We start from the raw sequence: 27,038 nt of genomic DNA, 5'->3' as shown, positions 1-27,038 counted from the left end.
CAGTATCATACTTGTTTCTTTAAAAGAATTTGGTAGGATTCCTTCCCTGCCTATTTTTCCAAGTATTTTATGTAGTATTGGGATTAAAATGTTCTTTAAATGTTTGATACAATTCACTTGTGAATCCATCTGGCCCTGGGAATTTTTTCTTAGGGAGTTCATTGGTGACTTCTTCAATTTCTTTTTCTGAGATGGGATTATTTAAGAATTCTATTTCCTTTTGTGTTAATCTGGGCAATTGTTATTTTTGTAAATATTCATCGATTTCATTAGATTGTCAGATTTATTGGCATATAATTGAGCAAAATAGCTCCTAATGATTGCTTTAATTTCCTTTTCATTGGGGGTGAGTTTACCTTTTCATTTTGGATAGTGATTATTTGATTTTCTTCTTTTCTTTTAAAAATCACATTAACCAATGCTTTGTCTATTTTATTTTTTCCATAAAACCAACACCTAATCTTATTTATTAGTTAAGTGAATCTTTCACTTTTAATTTTATTTATTTCACCTTAGATTTTTAGAATTCCCATTTTAGTCTTTAAATGAGGATTTTAATGTGCTTTTTTCTAGTTTTTTTAGTTGAATGCCCAATTCATTGAAATGCTTTTCTCTGTTTTATTGAGATTTATAGTTATAAATTTTCCTCTATGTATTGCCTTGGTTGTGTCCCATAAGTTTTGATATGCTATCTATCTCCTCATTGTCATTTTCATTAATAAAATTATTATTTGTATAATTTGTTCTTCGACCCACCCTTTTTTAGCATTAGATTATTTAGTTTTCCAATTAATTTTTTATTTGTCTTTCCTTGGCACTTTATTAATTAAAGTTTTTATTGTGTATTATGATCTGAAAAGGATGCAATTATTAGTTCTTTACTTCATTTGGTTGTCAGGTTTTTATGCCCTAATACATGATCAATTTTTGTGTAAGAGATGTGTACTATTGGAAAGAAAATGTATTCCTTTGTATTCTCATTCAATCCTCTCCAGAGATCTATTAGTTCTAACTTTTTTAAGATTTCATTCACTTGCTTTATGTATTTCTTGATTACTTTTTAGTTTTATTTATCTAGATCTGAAAGGGGGACGTTGAGGTCCCACTAGTATAGTTTTACTATTTATTTCATCCTGAAGTTCATTTTATTTCCTCTTTAAAACTTTAGAGGCTATACCATTTGGTGAATATATGTGTAGTGTTGCTATTTCTTCATTGTAATTTCCTTCCAGATCTTTTTTTTTTACTTTAGCTTTGTCTGAGATAATGATTTCAACTCCTTTTATTACTTCAGATGTTACACAATAAATTCAGCTCCAGTCCCTCATCTTTCATTCTGTGTCACCCTGCCTCAAATGTATTTCTTGTCAAATGTATTTCTTGTAAACAATATATAGTAGGGTTCTGGTTTTTAATCCACTCTGCTATCTGTTTCCATTTTATGGGTAAATTCATCCCATTTACATTCACATTACCGACTGTGTATTCTGCTCTGTCTTATTTTACCCATTTGATCCTGCATTTTTTCCTTTCATTCTGTCCTTCCTGACCAGTGTTTTACTTTTTATCACCACCTTTCTGCTTTCTCCCACTCTTCTGTTGCCACCTCTCTTCCCTTGTCTTGTTTTCCTCCAACTTCTCTATAATATATAATTCTGTACCCTTGTGAGTATAGTTGTTATTCTGTCTGATCCAGTTATGATAAAGTTTAAGCATTGTGTATCACCACCCTCAATTCTCCTCTCCACTATAATAGTTTTTCATGCCTCTTAGGTGAGATAATTTACTCAATAAATCTCTCCCTTCCCCCTTCTTTCAGTGTAATCCTCTTTTTCACCCCTTGATTGTTTTGCATATCATATCATATAATTAATTTACTTCTACATCTTCTGTCTAACTTCTTACTGCCCATTACTGATAATTTTTTAAAAGAATTACAAATATCCCCTTTCCATGTAAGAATACATAGAGTTTGAATTCCCTTAAGTTGATTCCTTTAAATTTTCTCTTTCATATTTATCTTTTTAGGCTTTTCTTGGGTCTTGTGTTTGGACATCAAATTTTCTGTTTAAGTCTGGTTGTTTCCTCCAGCATGTTTGGAAATAATTTATTTTATTGAATAACCATTTTTTTCTCCTTAAAGAATATACATAGTTTTGCTGGATTGGTGATTCTGGTTGTAAACCTAGGTTCCCTACCTTCCATAATATCATATCCCAAACTTTCCATTTCAGTTATTCCTTTCCATTACTTTTATTTTGTGCTCCTCAAATCTACTCTTGCTGAGAGATTAGAGAAAAAACTATCCTTTTTATTTTTATCTGAGGTGTGGGTTAATCCCCAGCTCTTCTCAGGCCCCTTCTTATTGTGTTGTTGCTTCCACAAAACATGGATACCTGTTTTAGAAGAGATGAGTCAGGAACCTTGGAGTTTAATTCAGCTTTTTGTTCTTCTCTTTCCCACATTCATTAAATTCCCTTTAAAACTTTAGCTCTTAGCACCTAGACAATACCTAACACACAACAGATAATGCTTTCAAGAACTGCTGAAACAATTATTTTTGGGTTTTGTTTACCTAATTCATTTCATTGACCATATTTTCTGTTATTTTTTTAAACAGTGTACTTCAGAAATACCAAAGAGGCATATGGAGTTATTATTTCTTTTCCTTTTCTACAGGTGTTTACCAAAGGGCACATTACCAAAATGGCAGTAAATGATTTGACGCTGAACTTTTATGAGAATCAGATCACTGTCCTACTAGGACAAAACGGAGCAGGAAAAACGACCACCATGTCAATACTCACAGGTATGTTATCAGCTGAGAGATCAGGGATTTGCTCTGTACAACTTTTTGTGTTTTCAGAAGTAGCAAAAATCCTAATCAGTACCATGCTATCAAGTTTTCATCTGTCCTCTTGCAGTTGGATTTGTTATTTCAGTGTTGCTCATTATCATTGCTCAATTGACCATTTTGTAGTTCTTTGTGAGAAATTAATTTTATATAAAAATATAGATCATTGTTTGTTGTATTCTGCAAAATATTGTTCTCAAATTCTAACATTGTCTATGAGTTAAATGAATGAACACTTTATCTTCTACTTCAGTTAAGCTTAATTAACCATTGTTTTCCACTCTACCTGACTTCATAGTTCTTTTCTCTTAAGCCTTTGAACATTCCATTGCCTATAATTAGATGCTATTTTTCAGATTCCATTTCCACTAGGCAATGACACTTAAGGGCATGCTAAAAAAAATGTTGTCATATTATCCTGGGTGGTCAAAGAGACTTGCTACATGGAAACCCCTTTAATAAATAATTTGGTTTGACCATTTTATTCTTAACAGCTCACATTTTTCTAGTATTGGTTTTTAAACTGGACATCAGTACTTTTGTCTTCATAAACATATACATCCATTTATTTTGGTTTCATTGTGCTTATTGTTTCATTGCTTAATCTCAGCCTTACAAACCATGCATCAATACTGTGGTCATATTCCTGCCTTATTCAAGATTTCTCACCTTATTTTTCTGATTGCTTCATCTTGCCTATACAATAATAATAATAATAGTAACAGTGACAAGCATTCATATAGGACTTTAAGGTTTCCAAAATAGTTTGCATAGATTCTCACAATAAGTTTCAGAAACTTCCTCACTCTGTCTTCTTCCGAGAACCTTTATTTTAAGAAAGGGCTCAGGTCAGCCATATTCATTCCTTCATTCCTCTTCTCTGTTATTAATTCTTTGCATTTCTTTCTTCCTACCTCATTTTTTGGCTTCCCCTGAAGAAAAGGACCATTAAATTTTTTTTAATTTATATTCTCAGAATTTAGCATAGTTTCTGGCACAAAGTACTTATAAAATGCTTTGTGACTTGGTGGAGTTATGAATTGGTCCAACTATTCTGGAAGGAAAGAGAAGGAAATTGTATTTGTTAAGGAGCCATTATGTGCCTGGCACTGTGCTAAGCATTAAGTATAATCTCAGTTGATCTTTCTAATAATCTTGGGAGGTAGGTGCTGTTTTTATTCACATTTTGCAGTTTTGGAAACTGAGACTAATAGAGATAAAATGAGTTACCCAAGATCAGAGAGCTAGTAAATATCTAAGATCAGATTTGACTTAAGCTCTTTCTGATTCCAGGTCTAGGACTCTATCTAGTTTGCTACCTAACTGCCCTGGAAAAGAATCTGTAGTTATACTGTTGAACTAGAGGTCCCCTTCCTACCCAGAAAGCCCAATGAGCTCAAAATAGAAAGGCCTTATATGCACCAAAAGAGTCAGAGCAATGCTTTTGTGAGAGCAAGAACAAGAAATAAACCGTGTATATGTAAAATTCATTGAAGAATGGCTAAATAAATTGTAGTATGCAAATAGAATGGAATATTACAGGACACTAAGAAATGATGATTATAAAAATACAGAGAAGTAAGGGAATATTTAATATGAACTGTTTCAAAATAAAGTAAACAGAAGCAGAAAAACAATACAATCTACAATGAAATACAAAGAAAAAAAAGAAAAAGTAAAACTGAAAGCTCTGTGATTATTAACCTTGTTTTTAAGAGAGAATACAAGAATGTACTTCTCTCCCTTAATTCTAGAGGTGGACATGGATTATTAATTAGGCTATGAAACTAGATTGATGCATTTTGTTCTTCTGTTTTTATCTTTTTCATTCCTTTTTAAAGAGATAATTGTATGGATAGGGAAGGAGATTGATATGTTGAGAAATGAAATAAAAACAGACAAGGCATTTGTTATAAAAAAAGAGTGATAAAAAGGGGGGAAACTACATTATGCACAAATGAACATAGACAATGAATTGGTATTATTTTATATGATTGTTACTTAGATTAGTGTGAATTTTAATACATTTGTCCACTTCATGGAATTTATTATTTAAACTAATTGGGGACTAGTACTAAATATGTATGCACAAAATTGAATATCTAAATCCATAAATGAAAAGTTAAGCAAATTGCCAAAGAATGTGGTAAAATAGCAAGTTTAGGAAACTTTGTTCTCTAAGAGCTAGACTCATTGTCCAGAAGTTCTCATTGTCTCATTGTTCTCAATGAACAATCTGATGATGAGAAACAAGTTTGGGAACATGAAATACTACACAATCTTTTGAAAAATTTAGGGCTGAAAAATTGTTACAAAGAAGGAATTTTATTTATTATTATCATTTATTATTTATTTATTTATTATTTATTATTGGTGAGTAGTGATGATACACACAAAAAAATAACTAGTATCAATGAACATTACAAATAAACAGAAGAGTTATATGCAGTTGAGAATAGAAGCCAGATAAGGAAGACTATTACTAATGTGTTAAATTTAATATACATTTTAATACTCTACATAACAGAAATGCTATTTCATATACAATCTTTTTTGTACTTTAAAAATATTTAAGAATGAAAAAAGAGAAAAAGGAAATAATTAGAACCAAAAGATTTAATATTATCGACCAATAAACATTTATTAAGTGCCTCTTGTGTGCACTGTGGTAAGCACTGGAGATACAAAAGAAGTAAAGACTGGGAGCTCAAGGAATTCATAATGGAATGGGAATACAAACATGCACACACAAAATGAGAAAATATATATACTACTATATATATATATTAACAAGCCAAATATAATATAAAGAGGAAATAATTAACAAAGGGAGTCAATAGAATTAAGAAAGGTTGGGAAATACTTCCTGTAAAAGATAAAATTTTATTTAGAACTTTAGGGAAGCTAGGGAAGCCAATAGGTGGAGTTGAGGAAAAATAGCATTCGAGTCATGGGAGACAGCCAGAGAAAATGCCCAGAACTGAGAGATGGAGTATTTTGTTTGTGAGATAGCCAGGAAGTCTGTACTATAGGATCAAATTTAATGTAATGGAGAGTAAGATATAAGAAGACCAGAAAGGTAGGAGGGAGCTAGATCATGAAGGATTTTGAATGCCAAGTAAAAGATTTTATATTTCATCATAGAAGTGATAGGTAACTGCTGGAGTCAATTGAGTGTGGCAGGGTTTAGTGATGATGGCATGTTCAGACTTACAGAAGATGGATTATAATGGAGATAGACTTAAAAAAGGTACATCCACCAGCAAGTTGGTATAATAGTCCAAGCATTAGGTGATTGAGGGACTGTACCAAAGTGGTGGCAGTGTTGGAGGACAGAGAAAGGAATGTGTTCAAGAGATGTTGCAAAAGTGAAATCAACAGCCTTAACAACAGATTCAGTGTGTGTGTGTGTGGGGGGGGGGTGAGATACAGTGAGAAGTTCAGAATGACTCCTGGTTTGTGAACTTAAAGGACTGGGAAGATGTCTTCTAAATAGAAACACTAAAGAATGTACTTATTTCAAATCAGCACTATAGCTTTAATACCTTAAAAGAAATGGACCGTGTGCTTGGGAACAGAGAAATTATGAATATTTTTAAAAGCAGAAATATTTTTTGTGGATTTTTCTTTCTTTATTGAAATTTTTATTTAATTAGTCAATCTAGAACATTTTTCCTTGAATACAATAATCACACTTTTCCCTCCCCTCCTCCCACTCCTTCCCATAGCCAAAACACAATTCCACTGGGGTTTACATGTGTCCTTCATCAAAACCTATTTCCATGTTGTTGATGTTTGCACTAGGATGATCATCTACATCCCCAGTCATATCCCCATCAACCCATGTAATCAAGCAGTTGTTTTTCTTCTATTTCTACTCCCTCAGTGTTTCCTCCGAATGTGGATAGTACTCTTTCTCATAATTCCCTCCGAGTTGCTCTGGATCATTACATTGCCACTAATGGAGAAGTCCATTACATTCAATTGTACCACAGTGTATCAGTCTCTGTGTACAATGTTTTCCTGGTTCTGTTCCTCTCACTCTGCATCACTTCCTGGAGGTTGTTCCAGTTCCCATGGAATTCCTCCATTTTATTATTCCTTTGAGAACAATAGTATTCCATCACCAACATATACCACAATTTGTTCAGCCATTCCCCAATTGAAGGGCATTTCCCAATTTTTTGCCATCACAAAAAGCATGGCTATAAATATTTTTGGGCACATATTTTTCCTTATTATCTCTTTGGGATATAAACCCAGCAATGATATGGCTGGATCCTGACAGGTTTCTAAAGGTACTCTCTGAGGGGTATGGATGTCTTCTTAATGCTATTGGCTTGAACACCCATTCTGGTGTGTTTCCCAAATGTAAGTAACAATATTTATAAATAATAAATCACTCCTTTTTCATTTATACTATTGATTAGTCTTCTGGTATCACTTAACCAATTAATATACATTTGCCTTAACACAGGGATATTTCATAAGAAAATATGGCATAAACAGAAATATAGTCCCCAACCCCAAAACAAAATAAAACAAAGCAAACCCCAAATAAAATAAAACAAAAAACACCAGGGCACATTCTCTCCTATACTACATTGGTCTTTGGGGAGAGTGGGACCAATCTTAAATTATTTACTGCAAAGTATTCATCCAAGGCAGCAGCATTCTAGAAGAAGAAACCAGTTCCCATGTATGCAGATAGCATTTCTAGATGTGAATTCCCTACTGAGCTGAGTCAAGTAATTTGTTGTGGGCTTCATTCTTGCTCAGTATCAGTTGCTTATATATTTTTACATGTACTCCCCTGGAGTTCTCCTAATGCTTGGAAACTCACAAGTTGGCATTTCTTGTTTATTTCATCTCAGATACTACATCATCTGTATCAGCTGAGGCAGAATAGAATAAACATATTGAGGACAGAAGTAGAACCGTATCAATCTGGAGAGAAGAGTACACTGCTTCCATTTTCCCCACCTGGAACCTTATAGCCGTTATTGACTTCTTACTTGTACACAGCCAGGCAGAAAATAGCACAAGACTGAGTTATTTGGACCTTTTTTTATGTTTCCTTCATTTTGGCTTCATAGCCAATTGAAAAACCTTCCCTTACCCCTTGGTAAGCAAATCAGACACAGTCATAGAATTCTCTCCATGTTCTGCAAAGTCTACATAAGGAATTGTGCCATGTAAAGAGTTCTGCACAGATTTTTATGGACATGTTTATAGTTCTCATTAAATATTGTCATATCACTTTCAGAAAAAGATGAGAGCACCTGAAGTCATTTCAAGTTTTTGTGTTTTGTTTCTTCAGCTAGTCTTCTTCAGTATGGAGACCATAACTTCTTTTTCTTTTTTGTTACTTTTCAGAGCACTGAGTACAAACTATACAAGCTTAAATTTTTAATTGAAAGAAACCTGATTTATCTTCTTGCTCCATCCCCTTTAAATTATTGATGAAAGTCTGACTTCCCTAGAAGTAAAATGAGGTCACACAGGTAATAAGAAGCAGAGCCATAATTTGAACCAGGGTCTCTCACTCAAAATTCAGTGTTGCTTCCATGGCACAGTTCTCCATGGTTCTGGGTTGTGTTCTGACCACTGTGATGGGTCTGTGTTTATAGCTAATTGAGCATTCTAGAGGGTAGGACTGTAGTTAATCTAGGAAGGTAAGGCAAAATCAGGCTTTTGAGTTCAAAGCCATATATTAAAATCTCCTGTCATTGAAGTTAAGTTTCTTGGATATGTTTTGTATGCTCTAGGTATGTTGTGTGCAACAAGTGGAAAGGCATATATCTATGGGCATGAGATCTCAAAGGAATTTGATCAGATCCGGAAGAGTTTGAGCTTTTGCCCTCAGCATGATATCTTATTTGATTACATGACAGTATATGACCACCTTTACTTCTTTGCTCAGGTGGGCCAAAAAGACAGAGTATTATTATTTTTTTTATTTATTTATTTTATTTATTTTATTTATTTTTTATTTATTTATATTTATTTTATATATATATATTTATATTTTATTATTTATTTATTTTATTTATTTATAATTTGATATTTTAAAATTGTATACTTACTAACACCACCAGAAAAAATATTTCACTAAATAAATGTATGAAAAATTATATGCAAAACTATAAACCTCCTCCTGGTCTATTCCTCTACCATTTTAACTCATTCCATTTACATTCACTTTAACTTTGAGTCTTTCATCCATATATGCCCCTTCAAAAAACCCAGGCAATAATGCCATTCTCAGGAGCCATAGATGAGTTTTTCCCTAGGAATAGTTGAAACTTTGTTTTTAATTTCATTTAATTTAGAGTATTTTTCCAGGATTGCAAAAATCATGCTCTTTCCCTCCTCTCCCCCAACCCTCTCCCATATCCAATGCACAATTCCACTGGGTTTTACATATGTCTTTGGTCAAGACCTATTTCCATATTGTTGATATTTGCATTAAAGTGATCATTTAGGGTTTATAACCCCAATCATAATTGAAACTTTTAGTTTGTTGAATGTCCATTTTTTAACCTCTTATTATGCTCATCTTTCCTGGATATATTATTCTTGGTTGTAATCCCAGTTCTTTGGCTCTGAAATATTGTGTTCCATATTCTGCATCCTTTTAATGGGTTTTTTTTTGGGCTGCTAAGTTTTGTGTTATTCTGACTACAGCTCCACAATATTGACATTGTTTTTTCCTTGTTGCTTTTTGTATTTTGTCCTTAATTGAGAGCTGTGAACTTAGCAATGATATTCTTGTACATTTTCATTTGGGTGGACTCTCTGAGGTGGTGATAAATGGATTCTTTTAATTTCTACTTTATCCTCTGATTCTAGAATTTCTGGGCATTTTTCCTTGATGATTTCTTGTAGTATTGTATCTAAACTTTTTTTTATTGTAACTTTCTAGGTATTCAACTATTCATATATTATCTCTCCTTGATCTATTTTCCAGGTCAGGCATTTTTGTGAAAATGTTTCATATTCTCTTTTTTTATTTAATTATTTTTATCTTACTTTATTATTTCTTGTTGTCTTGGAAAATCATTAGCTTCACCTTGTTCATTTCTAGTTTTTAATAGATTATTTTCTTTCATGAATCTTTTCGAAATGATTTGGATGATCTTTCTTAATGAAATTGATTTTCTTGAATTGGTCTCATTTTTTTTCCAATTTTTCCTTCACCTCTCTCATTTGGTTTTTGAGGTCTTTTTAAAGTTCCTCCAAAAGATCTTTTTGAGTTTCTGGACATTTATTGTATTTCTTTGCTGTATTTGAAATATTTTTTTTTAAATTTCACTGCCCTCTGAGTTAGAACCAAGGCCTTCTCTGTCCCCATAATAGCTATCAGTAGTTGGGTTCTTTTTCTTTTGCTTGCTCATTTTTATTTATTTATTTAAAAAATGTTAGTGGCCAGGATTCCTATTGTGCTCAGGTGTGTTAACTTGGGTGTTAGGATTTTTTCTGTTTTTTTTTTTTTGGCTCGGGTTTTATTTAGTCTTCCAGTTTTTATAGTACAGGGTTTGATGTAATCCTGAGCCCCCGGCTCAAGCCATGATTGACTTCAGGTGTCCTGACCAAAACCTGTGGGCAGTTCTGCCACAACTGCTGCAAACAGACAGTCTACTTCCTCCTGTGGCAGCAACCTGGGACTCCTCCTGGGAGTGATCACAGCTGACAGGGACTCCAGTCCTTCAGCAATCATACTCACTAGTGCATGCTTCTTCCTCACTCCCCTCTCCTACTGTCACAGACTAGGATAGAGCAAATTTTCTAGCCCATATTCCTTGGACCCCCAAAGTCCCTTGTTTTTTGGCAGTGAAGTTTCAGTTCCTGACATTAGGGGCTGGTGCCTATAGATTCTGTGGTGTACACTCCTTCTGTTCCCAGCTATGGGCCAGCAGAGGTCTCTGGAGTCAAGGCCACAGCAGAGGATTTCAGTAGTATCCTTGGGGATGTATGCTAGCTTGGGGACCCAGAAAACAAAGTGAAGCTGTCAATCTTGCCCCTAAAGGTTAACTTGTAGATTCCACTGTTTGCTCTGTTCTTGTCTGGAGGTCCTATGGTAGTGGGACTGAAGTCAGGGAACTTAGAAACCTTCCTCCCTAGTTTTCCCAGGCTGCTTAGCTTCATTCCTGACTCTTGCCTGTTTGGGTGATTTTTAGGTTTGATTCTGTAGGGTTATTTTTGGCTCTTTGTGGGGAAGTATTAGGAAGACATGAAAGCTTCATATCCCACTCCACCATATTAATCTTGCCTTTTCAATTTATTTTTCATTTTGTTTTTTCCTCAGTTCATCTAGTAGGATTGATAATGGAATTATTGCTCTGATCTAATATGAACTTTTTGAAGAACTCTGAGATAGTGAGGTGAGGGAGGAGGGGACTTTTTAAACCAATATGGTTAATTAGAAGTATTTAAAGGCAGGGAAGATTATTAGGAGGAACTGAAAGTCCCATTTAAGTTTCCCCTCTCTCTTTTTTTAAGATCAAAGGAATGTCTAGGGAGACATGCCATCAGAAAATAACTAATATTTTGAAAATGGTGAAACTAGAAGAAAAGCAGAATGAATTCTCAAAAACACTGAGTGGAGGAATGAAGCGCAAGCTCTCCATTAGCATTGCACTCATAGGAGATTCCAAGGTAAAGAAAGTGGATCTGATACATCTCTGCTGTTTCTTGACTTGAAAAAATCAGCTAATATTAACATAAATCATAAAAAGGAAGCATACCAAGGTGTTCTCAGTGGGTATGAGTGGCATACGGTAGAAAAATGAGTACAAAGCATTCTCAAAGTGGGTTCCAAGAATATGAAGAAGCTATCCCTGTGGCCTAGCACTAGTACTAATGTGATGGTGCTGTGCTTCTGGTCTGTAGGTAGTTATTCTGGATGAACCAACATCTGGCATGGACCCCTTCTCCAGGAGGACCATCTGGAATCTCATTGAGGAGTTTAAAAGGGACCACACTATCTTGCTGACCACTCACTATATGGATGAGGCTGACATGCTGGGTGATCGCATCGCCATCATGGCCAATGGAACTTTACAGTGCTGTGGCTCTTCACTCTTCCTCAAACACAGATATGGTCTCTATAGTTTTGTTCTTCTTATGCTTCCTTCTGTCAGACTAAACATTCTTAGAAATTTATTTTATTACATATCTCATAAACACAGAAACTTTCTATTATATCTAAACCCCTCTCCTTTATTTTCAAGGTCCTCTAATCTAGCCTCATCCTTTCTCCTTATATAACAATAACTCATTCCTCTAACATTTTATCCAGTCTATGAGAAATCATTTACCAGTGTACAAGCATTCACCCTATAAGAGATGTCCCAACATCAGAGATCATTTGCTAAGGAGAATTCTCTTTGTTCCTAAAAATGTTCACTTATATCCTGAGTAATATAAAAACAGAAGACAAAATTCCACAACAAAGTAAAAAAAATGTACATAGGTTAAGTTGAAAGTTTGGGGATTTTTTTTGTTGTCGTTTTTTGCCCTATAAAGTAGCATAATATAATTACTTGGATTCAGGAAGACTTGGGTTTATATCCTTCTGACTCTTGCTGAATGTCATTGGGCAATCATTTCTAACTTTCTGAGCCCCTGTCTTCCCAGCTGCAAAATAAAAGGTTTGGACCAAATGACTTCTAAGGACACATCCACTGCTAAATCTAAATCCTATGATGCCAGAATTATTGCCTTTAGTCCTAATTCATCTCAGAACTCCTGAACTCAAAACTCTTGAACTAAAGTGATCAGCCTTAGCATTCTTCAGGAAATAGAGATTACAAGCACATGTTAGCACATCTGGCCCATAGAATTATTTCTTAATATTTTGTAACAAATAAAGCCCTAATGCTACATGCTTCCACACACTCACATTTACCTTCTCTTCCAATTAAGCAGGTCTTTTCATAAACCCTCAAAGTTGGCATGTTTATTCCCACCTCCTTGAATTACTTATTGTTATGCTCCCTTGGAAAATATTTCTGTTTCTAAATCAATTGATTAAGTTATTGGTGAAGGAGAGAAAATTTAGAAACAAGGCAGATATATACCTCATTCTCCTTGGTTAGAAAACATCAACTCTCTTAACAGTGAATTTTGCTCAAAACTAAAGGATTGTTTTTCCTAGCTAATTTTCATTTTAATTGTAACATCTAGGCTTTGGAGTTCCTATAAGAAATTTTCTTCTTCTGATTGTTTAGCCTACTCATGCAAATCCTTTACCTAAGGTTAGGCATTTCAAACCAGTTCTTAGCAAGAAATAGGAGATAAGACTGAATAACAATATTTAAATGGTAAAGGGATTAAAAAAAATTCAACCAAGCAATTAAAATTGACAATTCAGCACTTTGTCTTTTCAGCCAAATAATTGATACTCATGTTTAAGCACTTTAAGTCATATCAGACATTTTTCTCACAATCACCCTATAACATAAATAATATATCATCTCATTTCATTCCTGAGGAATTTGAGGTTCCAAGAGATAAAATGACTTGCTCATCATACATTGTAAGTGATGCAGTGAGAATCGAAATCCAGATCTCCTGCCTCTAATTTATAGTTCCTTTCCACAACACCACAGTCCATCAGGTACCCAACCCAAATGATAAGTAGGTCAAGCATGGTCTATTAAGAACAGTGGAGGCAATCCTTATTACTTTTCTGCATTGGAACGTATACTTACTATCTAAGACAGAAGGTAAGGGATTTTATGGAAAAAAAAATGGAACACAAAACTATTTCATTTTTTCTTAAAAATATTTTTTTTCAGGTGCTGGATACCACATGATCATAGTGAAGGACTCTAATTGTGATGTAGATAAAATCTTTAATATTATTCAAGAGTATGTACCAAGTGCAACTTTAGAGAGCAATACTGGAGCTGAATTATCTTTTATCCTACCCAAAGAAAGTACAAACAGGTATGAATCCTCGATTTATGATTTTTGATAGCTCATGTTGGTATTTTTTTCTTGGATTTCTCAAGCTGGGCAGATGGACCTTCTGAGGATTTGAGAATCCTGTCACTGTTAGACTATAAATATACATATTAGAAATTTTTGTGTTGAAAAATTTGCTTTTATTGCCTTCATAATAGCATAGGAACAGGATCACAAATCTTCCCCTTATCCCTAACTCACAAACTGTTTAGCTAATTATCTGGAGTAATGTGAAAAAATGGATATTACTCATGTAATGTGTGGATGTGGTCACTCTAAGAGAGTTTTATTTGTTACCAAACTTGGGGAAAATGTCAGCCTAGTGACTTAGATCTTGTATGCAGAAACAATGGAATACATAATTGGTATATATTTTATGAATAACTTTTATTTCCTTCCTAATATGTCTATTAATTGGCTTTTAACATCTCTTTAAACTACCATGCTTGTACATAACATTTGTGATCTCTAATTAGGTTAGGCTAATGAAAACATAGAGAAATTTTGAGTGGATGTGATTTCACAGAATCCCTTGATTGAGATAATTATTCTAAAGGGAGTGCCCTTAGTGTTATATTGCGAGAGTTCATCCAGGATATCCATTTTAGATGTGCTAGTGGAGCAGAGATTCACTGGAGAGAAAAAAAAAATCTCTTCAGTCTTCCAGTGGGCACCTTTGTGTTCAGGTTGAAACAGTTGCTATATAAAATGCATATTTTACTGTGTAAAATGCATTGTTGGACAGTTTATATATGTATAGGTATATACATACATATATATGTATATATATATATATATATAAAGATAGAGAGATTGAATATTGTGTTTAATTGCTACTATGACTATGCAAGTGTGAGAAGTTTGTTTGTTTGTTTGTTTGCTTTTTTGGTAATAAACATTCTTTTAAAATATTGAGTTACAATTTCTTTCCCCTCCTTATCTTTTGAGAAGGCAAGCAATTACATATACCCATTATATATGTTATGTATTACAAAATATAATTCTGTGCTAGGCATACCACAAAAAAATAAAGGAAGAAAAATAAAACAAAAAAATATACCTCAGTCAGCATTCAGAGTTGATTACTTCTGTCTCTGGAGGTGAGATAGCACTTTTCATCATTGGTCCTTTGGATTTATCTTGTACCACTATATTGATCAGAGAGAATGTCTTTTATAGTTGATCATCATTACAATATAACTATAAGGCTATTTCGTATGCTGTTCTCCTACTTCTGTTCTTTTTGAATCAGTTCATATGTCTTCCCAGGTTTTCCAAAACTATCATCATTTTTTTATATCACAATCAGATGCCACAACTTGTTCAGCTGTTCCCCAATTAATGGACATCCCCTCAATTTTCAGTTCTTTGGCACCGCAAAAAGAGCTGACATAAATACTTTTGTACATATAGGTTCTTTTCCTTTTCTTTTGATCTCTTTGGAACCAGTTGTTGTCTTTTTTACTTGGAGAGGTCCAAAATGAAATCTCTATGCCAAAGTCAATATATAGTGTGTCTGATGTTGACTGATCAGACCAATATGAACTCAGAGGATTCTACCACATCGTTGGCACAAATAGTCTATAATAAACAGTTGAAGTGGGGATGTCTAAATTTACACATCTGATGTTTCTTTTAAGCTACTGCAATTCTGCTTTGCTCATAGAGAATGGCTCCTTCAGTGTGTACACAACATGCTTGGATGGTCCTGTGCCAGTGAATTCTCTTCCTCCCAAATGATAGCAAAATTCTTCAGTGTGTCCTTATATCACTTTTTCTTTTTTTTTTCATTTAAATTAGTTTATTTAGTCAATTTAGAACATTATTCCTTGGTTATAATAATCACATTATTTCCCTCCCTCCCCTCCACCTTCCTGCAGGCAACTCGCAATTTCATTGGGTATTACTTGTGTCCTTGATCAGAACCTATTTCCATGTTGTTCATGTTTGCACTAGGAGGTTCATTTAGAGTCTACATCCCCAACCAAATCCCTTTGATCCATGTATTGAAGCTGTTGTTTTTCTTCGGGATTTCTACTCCCACAGTTTTTCCTCTGAATGTGGATAGTTTTCTTTCTCATAGATCCCTCCAGGTTGTTCAGGGTCACAGTATTGTCACTAATGGAGAAGTCCATTATATTCGATTGTACCACAGTGGATCAGTCTCTGTGTACAAAGTTTTCTTGGTTCTGCTCCTTTCACTCTGCATCAATTCCTGGAGGTTGTTCCAGTTCACATGGAATTCCTCCAGTTTATTATTCCTTTGAGCACAATAGTATTCCATCACCATCAAATACCACAATTTCAGCCATTCCCACATTGAAGGGCATCTCCTCATTTTCCAATCTTTTGCTACCACAAAGAGCGCAGCTATGAATATCTTTGAATGTCTTTTTCCTTATTATCTCTTTGGGGTACAAACCCAGCAGTGCTGGATCAAAGGGCAGACAGTCTTTTAGCTATCATTGGGCATAGTTCCAAATTGCTCTTCAGAATGGTTGGATCAATTCACAACTCCACCAGCAATGCATTAATGTCCCAATTTTGCCACATCCCCTCCAGCATTCATTAGTTTCCATTGCTGTCATGTTAGCCAATCTGCTAGGTGTGAGGTGATACCTCAGAGTTGTTTTGATTTGCATCTCTATGATTATAAGAGATTTAGAACACTTTTTTTCATGTGCTTATTGATAGTTTTGATTTCTTTGGCTGAAAATTGCCTATTCATGTCCCTTGCCTATTTATCAATTGGAGAATGGCTTGATTTTTTTCTACAATTAGTTTTGCTCTTTATAAATTTGAGTAATTAGACCTTTGTCAGAGGTTTTTGTAATGAAGATTGTTTCCCAATTTCTTGGTTCCCTTCTAATTTTGGATGCATTAGTTTTATTTGTACAAAACCTTTTTAATTTGATGCAATCAAAATGATTTATTTTATATTTTGTGATTTTTTTCTAAATCTAAGTCTTTCCTTTCCCAAAGATCTGACAAGTATATTATTCTGTGTTCACCTACTTTGCTTATAGATTCCTTCTTTATATTCAGATCATTTACCCATTCTGAGTTTATCTTGGCGTACGGTGTGAGATGTTGATCCAAACATAAACTCTCACATGCTGTCCTCCAATTTTCCCAGCAGTTTTTATCAAATAAGGGGTTTTGGTCCGAAAAGCTGGGATCTTTGGACTTGTCATAGAATGTATTGCTGAGGTCATTTACCCCAAGTGTATTCTACTGATCCTCCTTTCTGTCTCTTAGCCAGTACCAAATTGTTTTGATGACAACTGCTTTATAGTATAGTTTGAGATCTGGGACTGCAAGTCCTCCTTCCTTTGCATTTATTTTCATGATTTCCTTGGATATCCTTGATCTTTTGTTCTTCCAAAAGAACATTGTTATTTTTTTTTAGTTCAGTAAAAAAGTTTTTTGGAAGTTCAATGGGTATGGCACTAAATAAGTAAATTAATTTGGGTACGATTGTCATTTTTATTATGTTAGCTCATCCCACCCATGAGCAATCAATGTTTTTCCAATTGTTTAGATCGAGTTTTAATTGTGGGGAGAGTATTTTGTAGTTGTGTTCATATAGTTGCTGTGTTTGTTTTGGCAGAAATATTCCCAAGTATTTTATCTTATCTAGGGTGATTTTCAATGGAATTTCTCTTTCTAATTCTTGCTGCTGAAATGTGTTGGAGATATATAGAAATGCTGATGATGTATGTGGATTTACTTTGTATCCTGCAATTTTGCTAAAATTGTTGATTATTTCATATAGCTTTTTGGTTGATTCTCTAGGATTCTAGAAGTAGATCATCATGTCATCCACAAAGAGTGACAGCTTGGTCTCCTCATTGCCCATTTTAATACCTTCAATTTCTTTTTCTTCTCTAATTGCTACTGCTAGTGTTTCTAGTACAATGTTAAGTAATAGATTTGATAATGGGTATTCTTGTTTGACTCCTGATCTTATTGGGAAGGCTTCTAGCTTATTCCCTTTGCAGGTGATGTTTGCTGATGGTTTTAGATATATACTGTTTATTATTTTTAGGAAAGGCCTTTCTATTCCTATACTTTCTAGTGTTTATATAGGAATGGGTGTTGTATTTTATCAAAGGCTTTTTCTGCATCTATTGAGATAATCATGTGATTTTTTTTGGTTTGCTTGGTAATATGGTCAATTATGTGGATGGTTTTCCTGATATTTAACCATCCTTGCATTCCTGGTATGAATCCTACCTGGTCATCGTGAATAACCCTCGTGATAACTTGCTGGAGTCTTTTTGCTAGTATCCTTTTTAAGATTCTTGCATCTATATTCATTAAGGAGATTGGTCTATAGTATTCTTTCTCTGTTTTTCACCTGCCTGGCTTTGGGATCAGTACCATATTTGTGTCGTAAAAGAAATTTGGTAGAACTCCTTCTTTGCTTATTCTGTCAAATAATTTGTATAATATTGGGATTAGTTGTTCTTTGAATGTTTGATAGAATTCATTTGTGAATCCATCTGGACATGGGGATTTTTTTCTTAGGGAATCCTTTGATGGCTTGTTCAATTTCTTTTTCTGATATGCGGTTGTTTAGGTAATCTATTTCTTCCTCTGTTAGTCTAGGAAATTTATATTTTTGTAGGTATTCATCTATATCACCTAGATTGCCATATTTGTTGCCATATAATTGGGCATAATAGTTTTTAATGACTGCCTTAATTTCCTCTTCATTAGATGAGAGGGTCTCCGTTTTCATCTTGGATACTGTCAATTTGATTTTCTTCTTTCCTTTTTTTAATTAGACTGACCAGTACTTTGTCTATTTTTTTTTCAAAGTAACAGCTTCTAGTCTTATTCATTAAATCAATAGTTCTTTGACTTTCAATTTTATTACTTTCTCCTTTGATTTTTAGGATCTCTAATTTCATCTTCATCTGAGGATTTTCACTTTGTTTGCTTTCAAGTTTTTTAATTTGCATGCCCAATTCATTGACCTCTGCCCTCCTTAATTTGTTGATATAGGAACTCAAGGATATAAATTTCCCCCTGAGTACTGCTTTGGCTGCATCCTATAGATTTTGAAAGGATATGTAATCATTGTCATTTTCTTCAATGAAGTTATTAATTATTTCTATGATTTGTTCTTTAACTGATTTCGGGGAATCATATTGTTTAATTTCCAATTAATTTTTTAATTAACTCTCCATGTACCCTTATTAATTATTATTTCCATTGCATTGTGATCTGAGAAGGTTGCATTTATTATTTCTGCTCTTTTGCACTTCTTTGCAGTGTTTTTATGCCCTAATACATGGTCAATTTTTGTGAATGTGCCATGTGCTACTGAAAAGAAGATGTATTCCTTTTTGTTCCTATTTATTTTTATCCAAATGCCTACTAACTCTAATTTTTCTAAGATTTCATTCACTTCTCTTAACTCTTTCTCATTTATTTTTTTATTTGATTTATCTAAATTTTATAGAGGAAGGTTCAGGTCTCCCACTAATATAGTTTTTCTATCTATTTTATCCTTGAGCTCCTCTAGTTTCTCCTTTACATATTTGGATGCTATGCCATTTGGTGCATACATGTTGAGTATGGATATTTCCTCATTGTCTATACTACCTTTTATCAGGATATAATTACCTTCCCGATCTCTGTTAACTAGATTTCTTTTTACTTTGGCTTTGTCAGATATGATTGTGACTCCTGCCTTCTTTTTATCAGTTGAGACCCAATACATTTTGCTCCATCCTCTTACTTTCACCCTATGAGTATCTACCTTCCTCTTGTGTGTTTCTTGTAGACAGCATATTGTAGGATTTTTTATTCTAATCCACTCTGCTCTTTGCTTGAATTTTATGGGTGAGTTCATTGCATTCACTTTCAGAGTTATGATTACTAACTGTGTATTTCCCAGAGTGTTGATTTCTATTCCTGTTCCTGCCTTATCTTCTTTCACTATTTCCTTCTACAATGTTTGTTTTTAATCATTTCTCCTAATTCTCACCCTTATTTTACTTCCCTTTCTACCTGCCTTCTTTCTTATTCCCCCCTATTTTCCCTGCAGTATTTCTAAAACTACCCTAACCCTCTATCTCCTTTGTAATGCTTCCCTCCCCACCACTCTGTTTGTTACCCTTCTATTCCCCTATGGGGCGCAGATCTATTCTCTGACCCAATGGATTGGATTGTTCTTCCCACTTTGGGTCAATTTCAATGTATGTAAGAGTTGGATATTTCCTGTCTCCAATCTCTTTACCCTTTCAGTGTATTGATGTTCTCCCCCCTCCCGCCATGAGCGGGACATTTTTGTGACATACAAATCTAACCCCTTTTGTTTCTTTTCCCATTTCTTTTAGTATTAACCTCATTTTAGCTCTAGTTGTATACATAAATATATGTATACACACATACACACACATATATATATGTATTTATGCATACATATACCTATATACATACTTATGTCTTGTCATTTCATCCTATACAGTTTGTCACTATTCACTCTTAAGTGTAATTCTTCTAGCTGCCCAGGTAATAATAACAATTTTGAAGAGTTACAAGTGACCTCTTCTCTTATAGGGATACATAACATTTCAACTTATTGAGTCTCTTTTTAAAAAAAGGTCTTTTTTCTTTTGTTTTGTTTTTCTGTATTCCCTCTTTTTTAATTATCTTTTGATGATTCTCTTGAGTTCTGTGCTTGGACATCAAATTTTCTATTCAGGTCTGGTCTTTTCTTTACAAATTCTTGGAATTCTCCTATTTTGTTGAATGACAATACTTTCCCCTGTAAGAATATAGTCAGTTTTGCTGGGTAGTTGATTCTTGGATGTAGACCTAGTTCCCTTCCTTTCTGGAATATTATATTCTATGCCTTTTGGTCCTTCAGTGTAGATGCAGCCAGATCCTGCATTATCTTCACTGTGGTTCCATGGTATCTGAATGACTTCTTCTTGGTAGCTTGTAATATCTTTTCTTTGGTCTGTTACTTCTTGAATTTGCTATAACATTCATGGGTGTTGTCAGTTAGGGATTAAGTACAAGAGGTGATCTGTGGATTTTTTCAATCTCCACTTTCCCCTCTTGTTCTAGAATATCGGAGCAGTTTTCTTGGATAATTTCCTGTAGTATTATGTCCAGGCTTTTCCTTTTGTCATTGTCTTCTGGTAGGTGCTTCATATTTTCCTCAATTTTTTCATTTTTTAGGTTTTGATTTATAGTGTCCTGCTGACTTGTAAGGTCACTTAATTCTAGTTGTTGTATTCTAGTTCTTAAAGATTGGGTTTCATCCCTGGATTTTTGGTCATCCTTCTCCTTCTGGTTTGATTTTCTTTGGAGGTCATCTTTAATCCTCTTTACCTCATCTCTTATCTCCTTTGCCTCATCTTTCATCTCCTTTGCCTCTTTTTCAAGCTGGTTGATTTTGGCTTTCAAGACACAATTTTCTGTTTCCAGATGATTCATCTTAGTTTTTAAATTCTTTTCCCAATTGTCTTCAGCCTCTCTTAATTGTGTTTTGAATTGCATTTTGAGTTCTTCCAAAGCCTGTATCCAATTTGCTGGGATTTCTGTTTTATTGCTTGCCTCCTCATCTGTTCCATTTGCCTGTATAGAAGCTGTCAATTGTAATTTCTTTCTTCTTTTTCTGTTGTTTGCTCATATTTACCCCTTCTTTGATCCCCATATTTGTCTGTACTCCTGCTCCTCTCATGTTCTTTGGTCTGGGGGCTTTCTGTAAGTCTCCTCTCCTGTACCTTTGTCAGGAGATCTCTCCGTGTAGTCTGTGGGGGATGGGTGTTGGAGTTTGAGTTTCCCAGTCCTCTGGAGGCTTTGTAATTGGATTAAACTCCAGCAGTCTGTGGGGGATGGGTGTTGGAGCTTGGGCTTCCCTGACCTCTGAAGACTTTTGATGGGATTAAGTTCAGCTGGGTTGGGTTGGGTGTACTGTGAGGCCAAAACTTTCTGGAAGGCTGGAGCAATATGGAAGGTCTCCACCATGCTCTGACCAGGCTGCCTGCTCTAATGCTCCCTCTCCAGTTCCTTCCCTATTGCCTTTGTTCGACGCTCTGAGCCTGGCACAGCCCTGCCTGCAAGATACACCCTCCAGACCAGCACCTTTGCATGCCCAGAGGTTCCCACTGCAGCTGGAGGCTTAGAGCTGTAGGTGGTAATGGGTCCTGGGACCTTCCTTCTGCCTTCCCCTTAAACCCGAGTGTTCTTAGATTCCGACTTTGGGGGGTGGTGTACCTTTTGGATTGAGTCTAGCAGGAGGGTTCCTTGGCTCTGTCCTGTTTTAAGGTTTGATCTTCGGTCCCCTTGCAGCATTCAGTTTGTGATCGGTAAGGACAGGTATTCAGAGGTCTGAACTTCTGCTGCTTCTAGGCCATCATCTTGACTCCACCCCCTTCTTGTTTCACTTTTTCTGACCTCTTTGTGAGCACTTGCCTTTTTGTGAACTTTATAAAATATCCTTTTAAGGAAACATGCATTTGACATGTGAACAATTTAGTCAGGTCATCAGAGTTACACTCTGTTGTAGAACTTTAATGCTTGATAGTTCAGTTCAAGAAAGTATCACAGCATCTGGCAGAGCATCTGGTACCTTTACTTGCAAGATGATCTTCAGAATATTGCAATAGAGACTTCCGGGTAATCATGGCTGCAATCTAGACGCCACATGCTTCCTCTCCCCGGCACCGAACAAAATAGACTACATCAAAGGAGCATAAAAATCACCTTTGGTGGAACAGGACTCCCCAGTATCCCACAGAGGTGAAGGTACGTGGGGCTTGAACATTTCCACACTATAATAAGGAGGAAAAGCTTGCACAGAAAAGTGAACTGAGCCGCCCTTCCTCCACCCCACCTCCCCCACCAAACCAGAGTGAGCTACCTGAGCACTCACCAGGACAGCGAGTGAGTGGGGAACATCTCTGTCTGGGGGGGGGCACTCCAGGGCCCTTGGGATCTGGGGACTGCCAGTAAAAAACGTCTCAGGGCGGTTTCACTGGAGAACCCGGCACTGATTATGGGGGTCAGTGGAGCTGTACTTGGGGCGGCTGCGCTGAACATCTCCGTGGAGCTAAACACCAGGGGCGGACCACCCGCTGATTATCTGGGCGGAGCTGAACTCCTGGGCAGTGTGGCTGTGATCAGGGACCCAGCACTCTAAGAAACCTCGGAGGCTGGGAAGAACTAGTCTGAAGCAACCTAAATTCACAGAAAAACCACCCATATAACCCAGACCCCAGACCAAAAAGGAAAGGGGAATAAAACCACCAAAGGGATGGCTCACATGGCCCAAAATCAAGCCTCCAGGAAGAAAGGGAAAAAAGTGACTATTGAAAACTTTTATGGTGGAAGTACCCAAGGAAAAGAGGAGAATGAGGAGGAAATCCAAAAAAAAATCAGAACATGCCTCCCAAAATGGAAACTATCAACAAGCTCTGGAAGATCTCAAACTGGAACTTATCCAAAAGATGGAAACCTGGAAAGAAAAATGGGAGAAAGAGATCAGCAGTCTGACAGATAAGACTGCTCAATTGGAAAAAGAACTCGAAGCATCCAATAGAAGGGCAGACAAAGCTGAAAAGCAAAACCAGTCCCTAACAACCAGAATCAAGCAACTGAAAGAAAGCGAGATGATAAAACAGCAAGAATCAATAAAGCAAACCCAAAAAATTAATGAATTAGAAGAAAACATAAAATATCTCACTGAGAAGGTCACCGATCTCGAAAATACAGGAAGAAGAGAAAACCTCCGAATTATCGGTCTCCCAGAAAAACCAGAGATAAACAATAAACTCGATATTATTCTACAGGAGATTATAAAAGAAAATTGCCCCCACATTCTGGAGCAAGGGGGCAAAATAGAAATAGAAAGGATTCATAGAACACCTTCTATACTAAATCTCCAAAAGACAACCCCTAGGAATGTAATTGCCAAATTCAAGAGCTTCCAAGAAAAGGAGAAAATCCTACAACAAGCCAAGAAGAGGAGCTTCAGATATAAGGGGGCTCCCATAAGGATCACACACGACTTAGCGGCTAACACACTAAGAGACCGCAAAGCATGGAACACGATATTTAGAAAGGCAAGAGAACTGGGTCTCCAACCAAGAATCAACTACCCAGAAAAACTGACTATATACTTCCAGGGGAAAGTATGGGCACTCAGCAAAATAGAAGATTTCCAAGAATTTGCTAAGAAAAGACCAGAGCTCTGTGGAAAGTTCGATATCCAAGCACAGAAAGCAAGAGAAACATGAAAAGATAAATATGAAAGAAAGGGAAAAGGAGATAAATCTTATCTTTTTCTTTAAGTCAAACTCTCTTCTATAAGGACTACATTTACATCAAATTATATATATTAATATGTGGGGGAAATGCTTTGTGTAACTCATAAATTGTAGCATCATAAGAGTAGTTAGAAGAAACATGCATAGGGAAAGATTGGGGCATTAAGAAGATTTGGGGAAAGTGGGGGCAAAGAAAGGAAAAGGGAGGGGGGAACCATCGATAATACTAAGATTAACTTCAAGAAATAAGGTGGGACTCAATAGAATAATCTTTCCTATATAAAGATACACATGGGAAGGGGAGGGGAAGAACTCTCATATGAGAAGGAGAGGAAGACAGTGTGAAGTGGAATTACTTAAACCTTACTCTCAGTGAAATCAAATCTGAGAGGGAAGAACATCTAGATCCAGTGGGATCCTGAATTCTGTTTTACCCATTAGGGCAAGAAAGAAAGGAAAATTAAGGAGGGGGAGGGGGAGGGAATATAAAATGGGAGGGAAGAAGAGGGGGGAAGGGGAGGGAGCATAAAAAGGGAGGGGCTAGAATGGGAAGCATCTCAAGGGAGCGGACTAGGGGGACTGACCTAAAGTAAATCACTGGTTCAAAAGGAGAAAGCTAAAGAAGAAAGGTCAGAACTAGGGGAAGATATCAAAATGCCAGCGAATCCACAAATGACAATCATAACTTTGAACGTGAATGGGATGAACTCACCCATAAAACATAGACAAATAGCAGATTGGATTAGAATCCAAAACCCTACCATATGTTGTCTTCAAGAAACACATATGAGACGGGTTGACACCCACAAGGTTAGAATTAAAGGTTGGAGTAAGATTTTTTGGGCCTCAACTGATAGAAAGAAGGCAGGAGTGGTAATCATGATATATGACAAAGCCAAAGCACAAATAGACCTGATCAAAAGGGATAGGGAAGGTAAATATATTCTGCTAAAAGGGACTATAGACAATGAGGAAATATCACTAATCAACATGTATGCACCAAATGGTATAGCATCCAAATTTTTAATAGAGAAACTAGGAGAATTGAAGGAGGAAATAGACAATAAAACCATATTAGTGGGAGACTTGAACCAACCACTATCAAATTTAGATAAATCAAACCAAAAAGTAAACAAGAAAGAGGTAAAAGAGGTAAATGAAATCTTAGAAAAATTAGAGTTAATAGACATATGGAGAAAAATAAATAGGGACAAAAAAGAATACACCTTCTTTTCTGCACCACATGGCACATTCACTAAGATTGACCATACACTAGGTGACAGAAACATGGTACACAAATGCAGAAAAGCAGAAATAATAACTGCAGCCTTTTCAGATCACAAGGCAATAAAAATATTGATCGGCAAGGGTACATGGAGAGCCAAATCAAAAATTAATTGGAAATTAAATAACATGATACTCCAAAATCAGATAGTTAGAGAAGAAATCATAGAAACAATTAATAGTTTAGTTAAAGAAAATGACAAAGGCGAAACATCCTTTCAAACCTTATGGGATGCAGCCAAGGCAGTACTTAGAGGAAAATTCATATCCCTGAGTGCATATATTAACAAATTAGGAAGGACAGAGATCAAGGAATTGGAAATGCAAATCAAAAAACTTGAGAACGAACAAATTAAAAACCCCCAGAAGAAAACCATACTAGAGATCCTAAAAATTAAGGGAGAAATTAATAAAATCGAAAGTGACAGAACTATTGAGCTAATAAACAAGACTAGAAGCTGGTACTTTGAAAAAACAGACAAAATAGACAAAGTACTGGTTAATCTAATTTAAAAAAGGAAAGAAGAAAGGCAAATTAACAGCATCAAGGATGAAAAGGGGGATTTCACCTCCAATGAAGAGGAAATTAAGGCAATCATTAAAAACTACTTTGCCCAACTATATGGCAATAAATATACCAACCTAGGTGATATGGATGAATATTTACAAAAATATAAATTGCCTAGACTAACAGAAGAAGAAATAGATTTCTTAAATAATCCCATATCAGAAAAAGAAATCCAACAGGCCATCAAAGAACTTCCTAAGAAAAAATCCCCAGTGCCTGATGGATTCACCAGTGAATTCTATCAAACATTCAGAGAACAGTTAATCCCAATACTATACAAACTATTTGACATAATATACAAAGACGGAGTTCTACCAAACTCCTTTTATGACACAAACATGGTACTAATTCCAAAGCCAGGCAGGCCAAAAACAGAGAAAGAAAATTATAGACCAATCTCCCTAATGAATATAGATGCAAAAATCTTAAATAGGATACTAGCAAAAAGACTCCAGCAAGTGATTAGAAGGGTCATCCACCATGATCAAGTAGGATTTATACCAGGGATGCAGGGCTGGTTCAACATTAGGAAAACTATCCACATAATTGACCACATCAACAAGCAAACCAACAAGAACCACATGATTATCTCAATAGATGCAGAAAAAGCATTTGGTAAAATACAACACCCATTCCTACTAAAAACACTAGAAAGCATAGGAATAGAAGGGTCATCCCTAAAAATAATAAACAGTATATATCTAAAACCATCAACTAATATCATCTGCAATGGGGATAAACTAAATCCATTCCCATTAAGATCAGGAGTGAAACAAGGATGCCCATTATCACCTCTATTATTTGACATTGCATTAGAAACACTAGCAGTAGCAATTAGAGAAGAAAAATAATTTGAAGGCATTAAAATAGGCAAGGAGGAGACCAAATTATCGCTCTTTGCAGATGACATGATGGTCTACTTAAAGAATCCTAGAGATTCAACCAAAAAGCTAATCGAAACTTTAGCAAAGTTGCAGGATTCAAAATAAACCCACATAAGTCATCAGCATTTCTATATAATTCCAACAGAGCTCAGCAGCAAGAACTAGAAAGAGAAATCCCATTCAAA

At 35.4% G+C, this 27,038-nt stretch overlaps 1 protein-coding gene across 4 annotated transcripts in view; it reads left to right on the top strand.

The window, feature by feature from the left end:
* LOC100026548 (phospholipid-transporting ATPase ABCA3-like) overlaps nt 1-27,038 on the top strand; it is a 314,104-nt gene that overhangs the window by 107,817 nt on the left and 179,249 nt on the right. For 3 of the 4 annotated variants that reach the window (XM_007498223.3, XM_007498222.3, XM_056806545.1), the window contains 5 exons: nt 2,680-2,809; nt 8,623-8,777; nt 11,357-11,512; nt 11,747-11,957; nt 13,657-13,807. In XM_007498223.3, coding sequence (XP_007498285.2) covers nt 2,680-2,809; nt 8,623-8,777; nt 11,357-11,512; nt 11,747-11,957; nt 13,657-13,807 — 803 coding nt within the window. The remainder of the gene's footprint in view (nt 1-2,679; nt 2,810-8,622; nt 8,778-11,356; nt 11,513-11,746; nt 11,958-13,656; nt 13,808-27,038) is intronic. The other variant, XM_007498226.3, reaches the window with a different exon arrangement.

Source organism: Monodelphis domestica, chromosome 7 (genome assembly GCF_027887165.1).
Source record: "Monodelphis domestica isolate mMonDom1 chromosome 7, mMonDom1.pri, whole genome shotgun sequence".
Classification (NCBI taxonomy): Eukaryota; Metazoa; Chordata; class Mammalia; order Didelphimorphia; family Didelphidae; genus Monodelphis; species Monodelphis domestica.
Note: the sequence above shows the minus strand (reverse complement) of the source record. Positions and strands in the feature narration are given on the sequence as shown.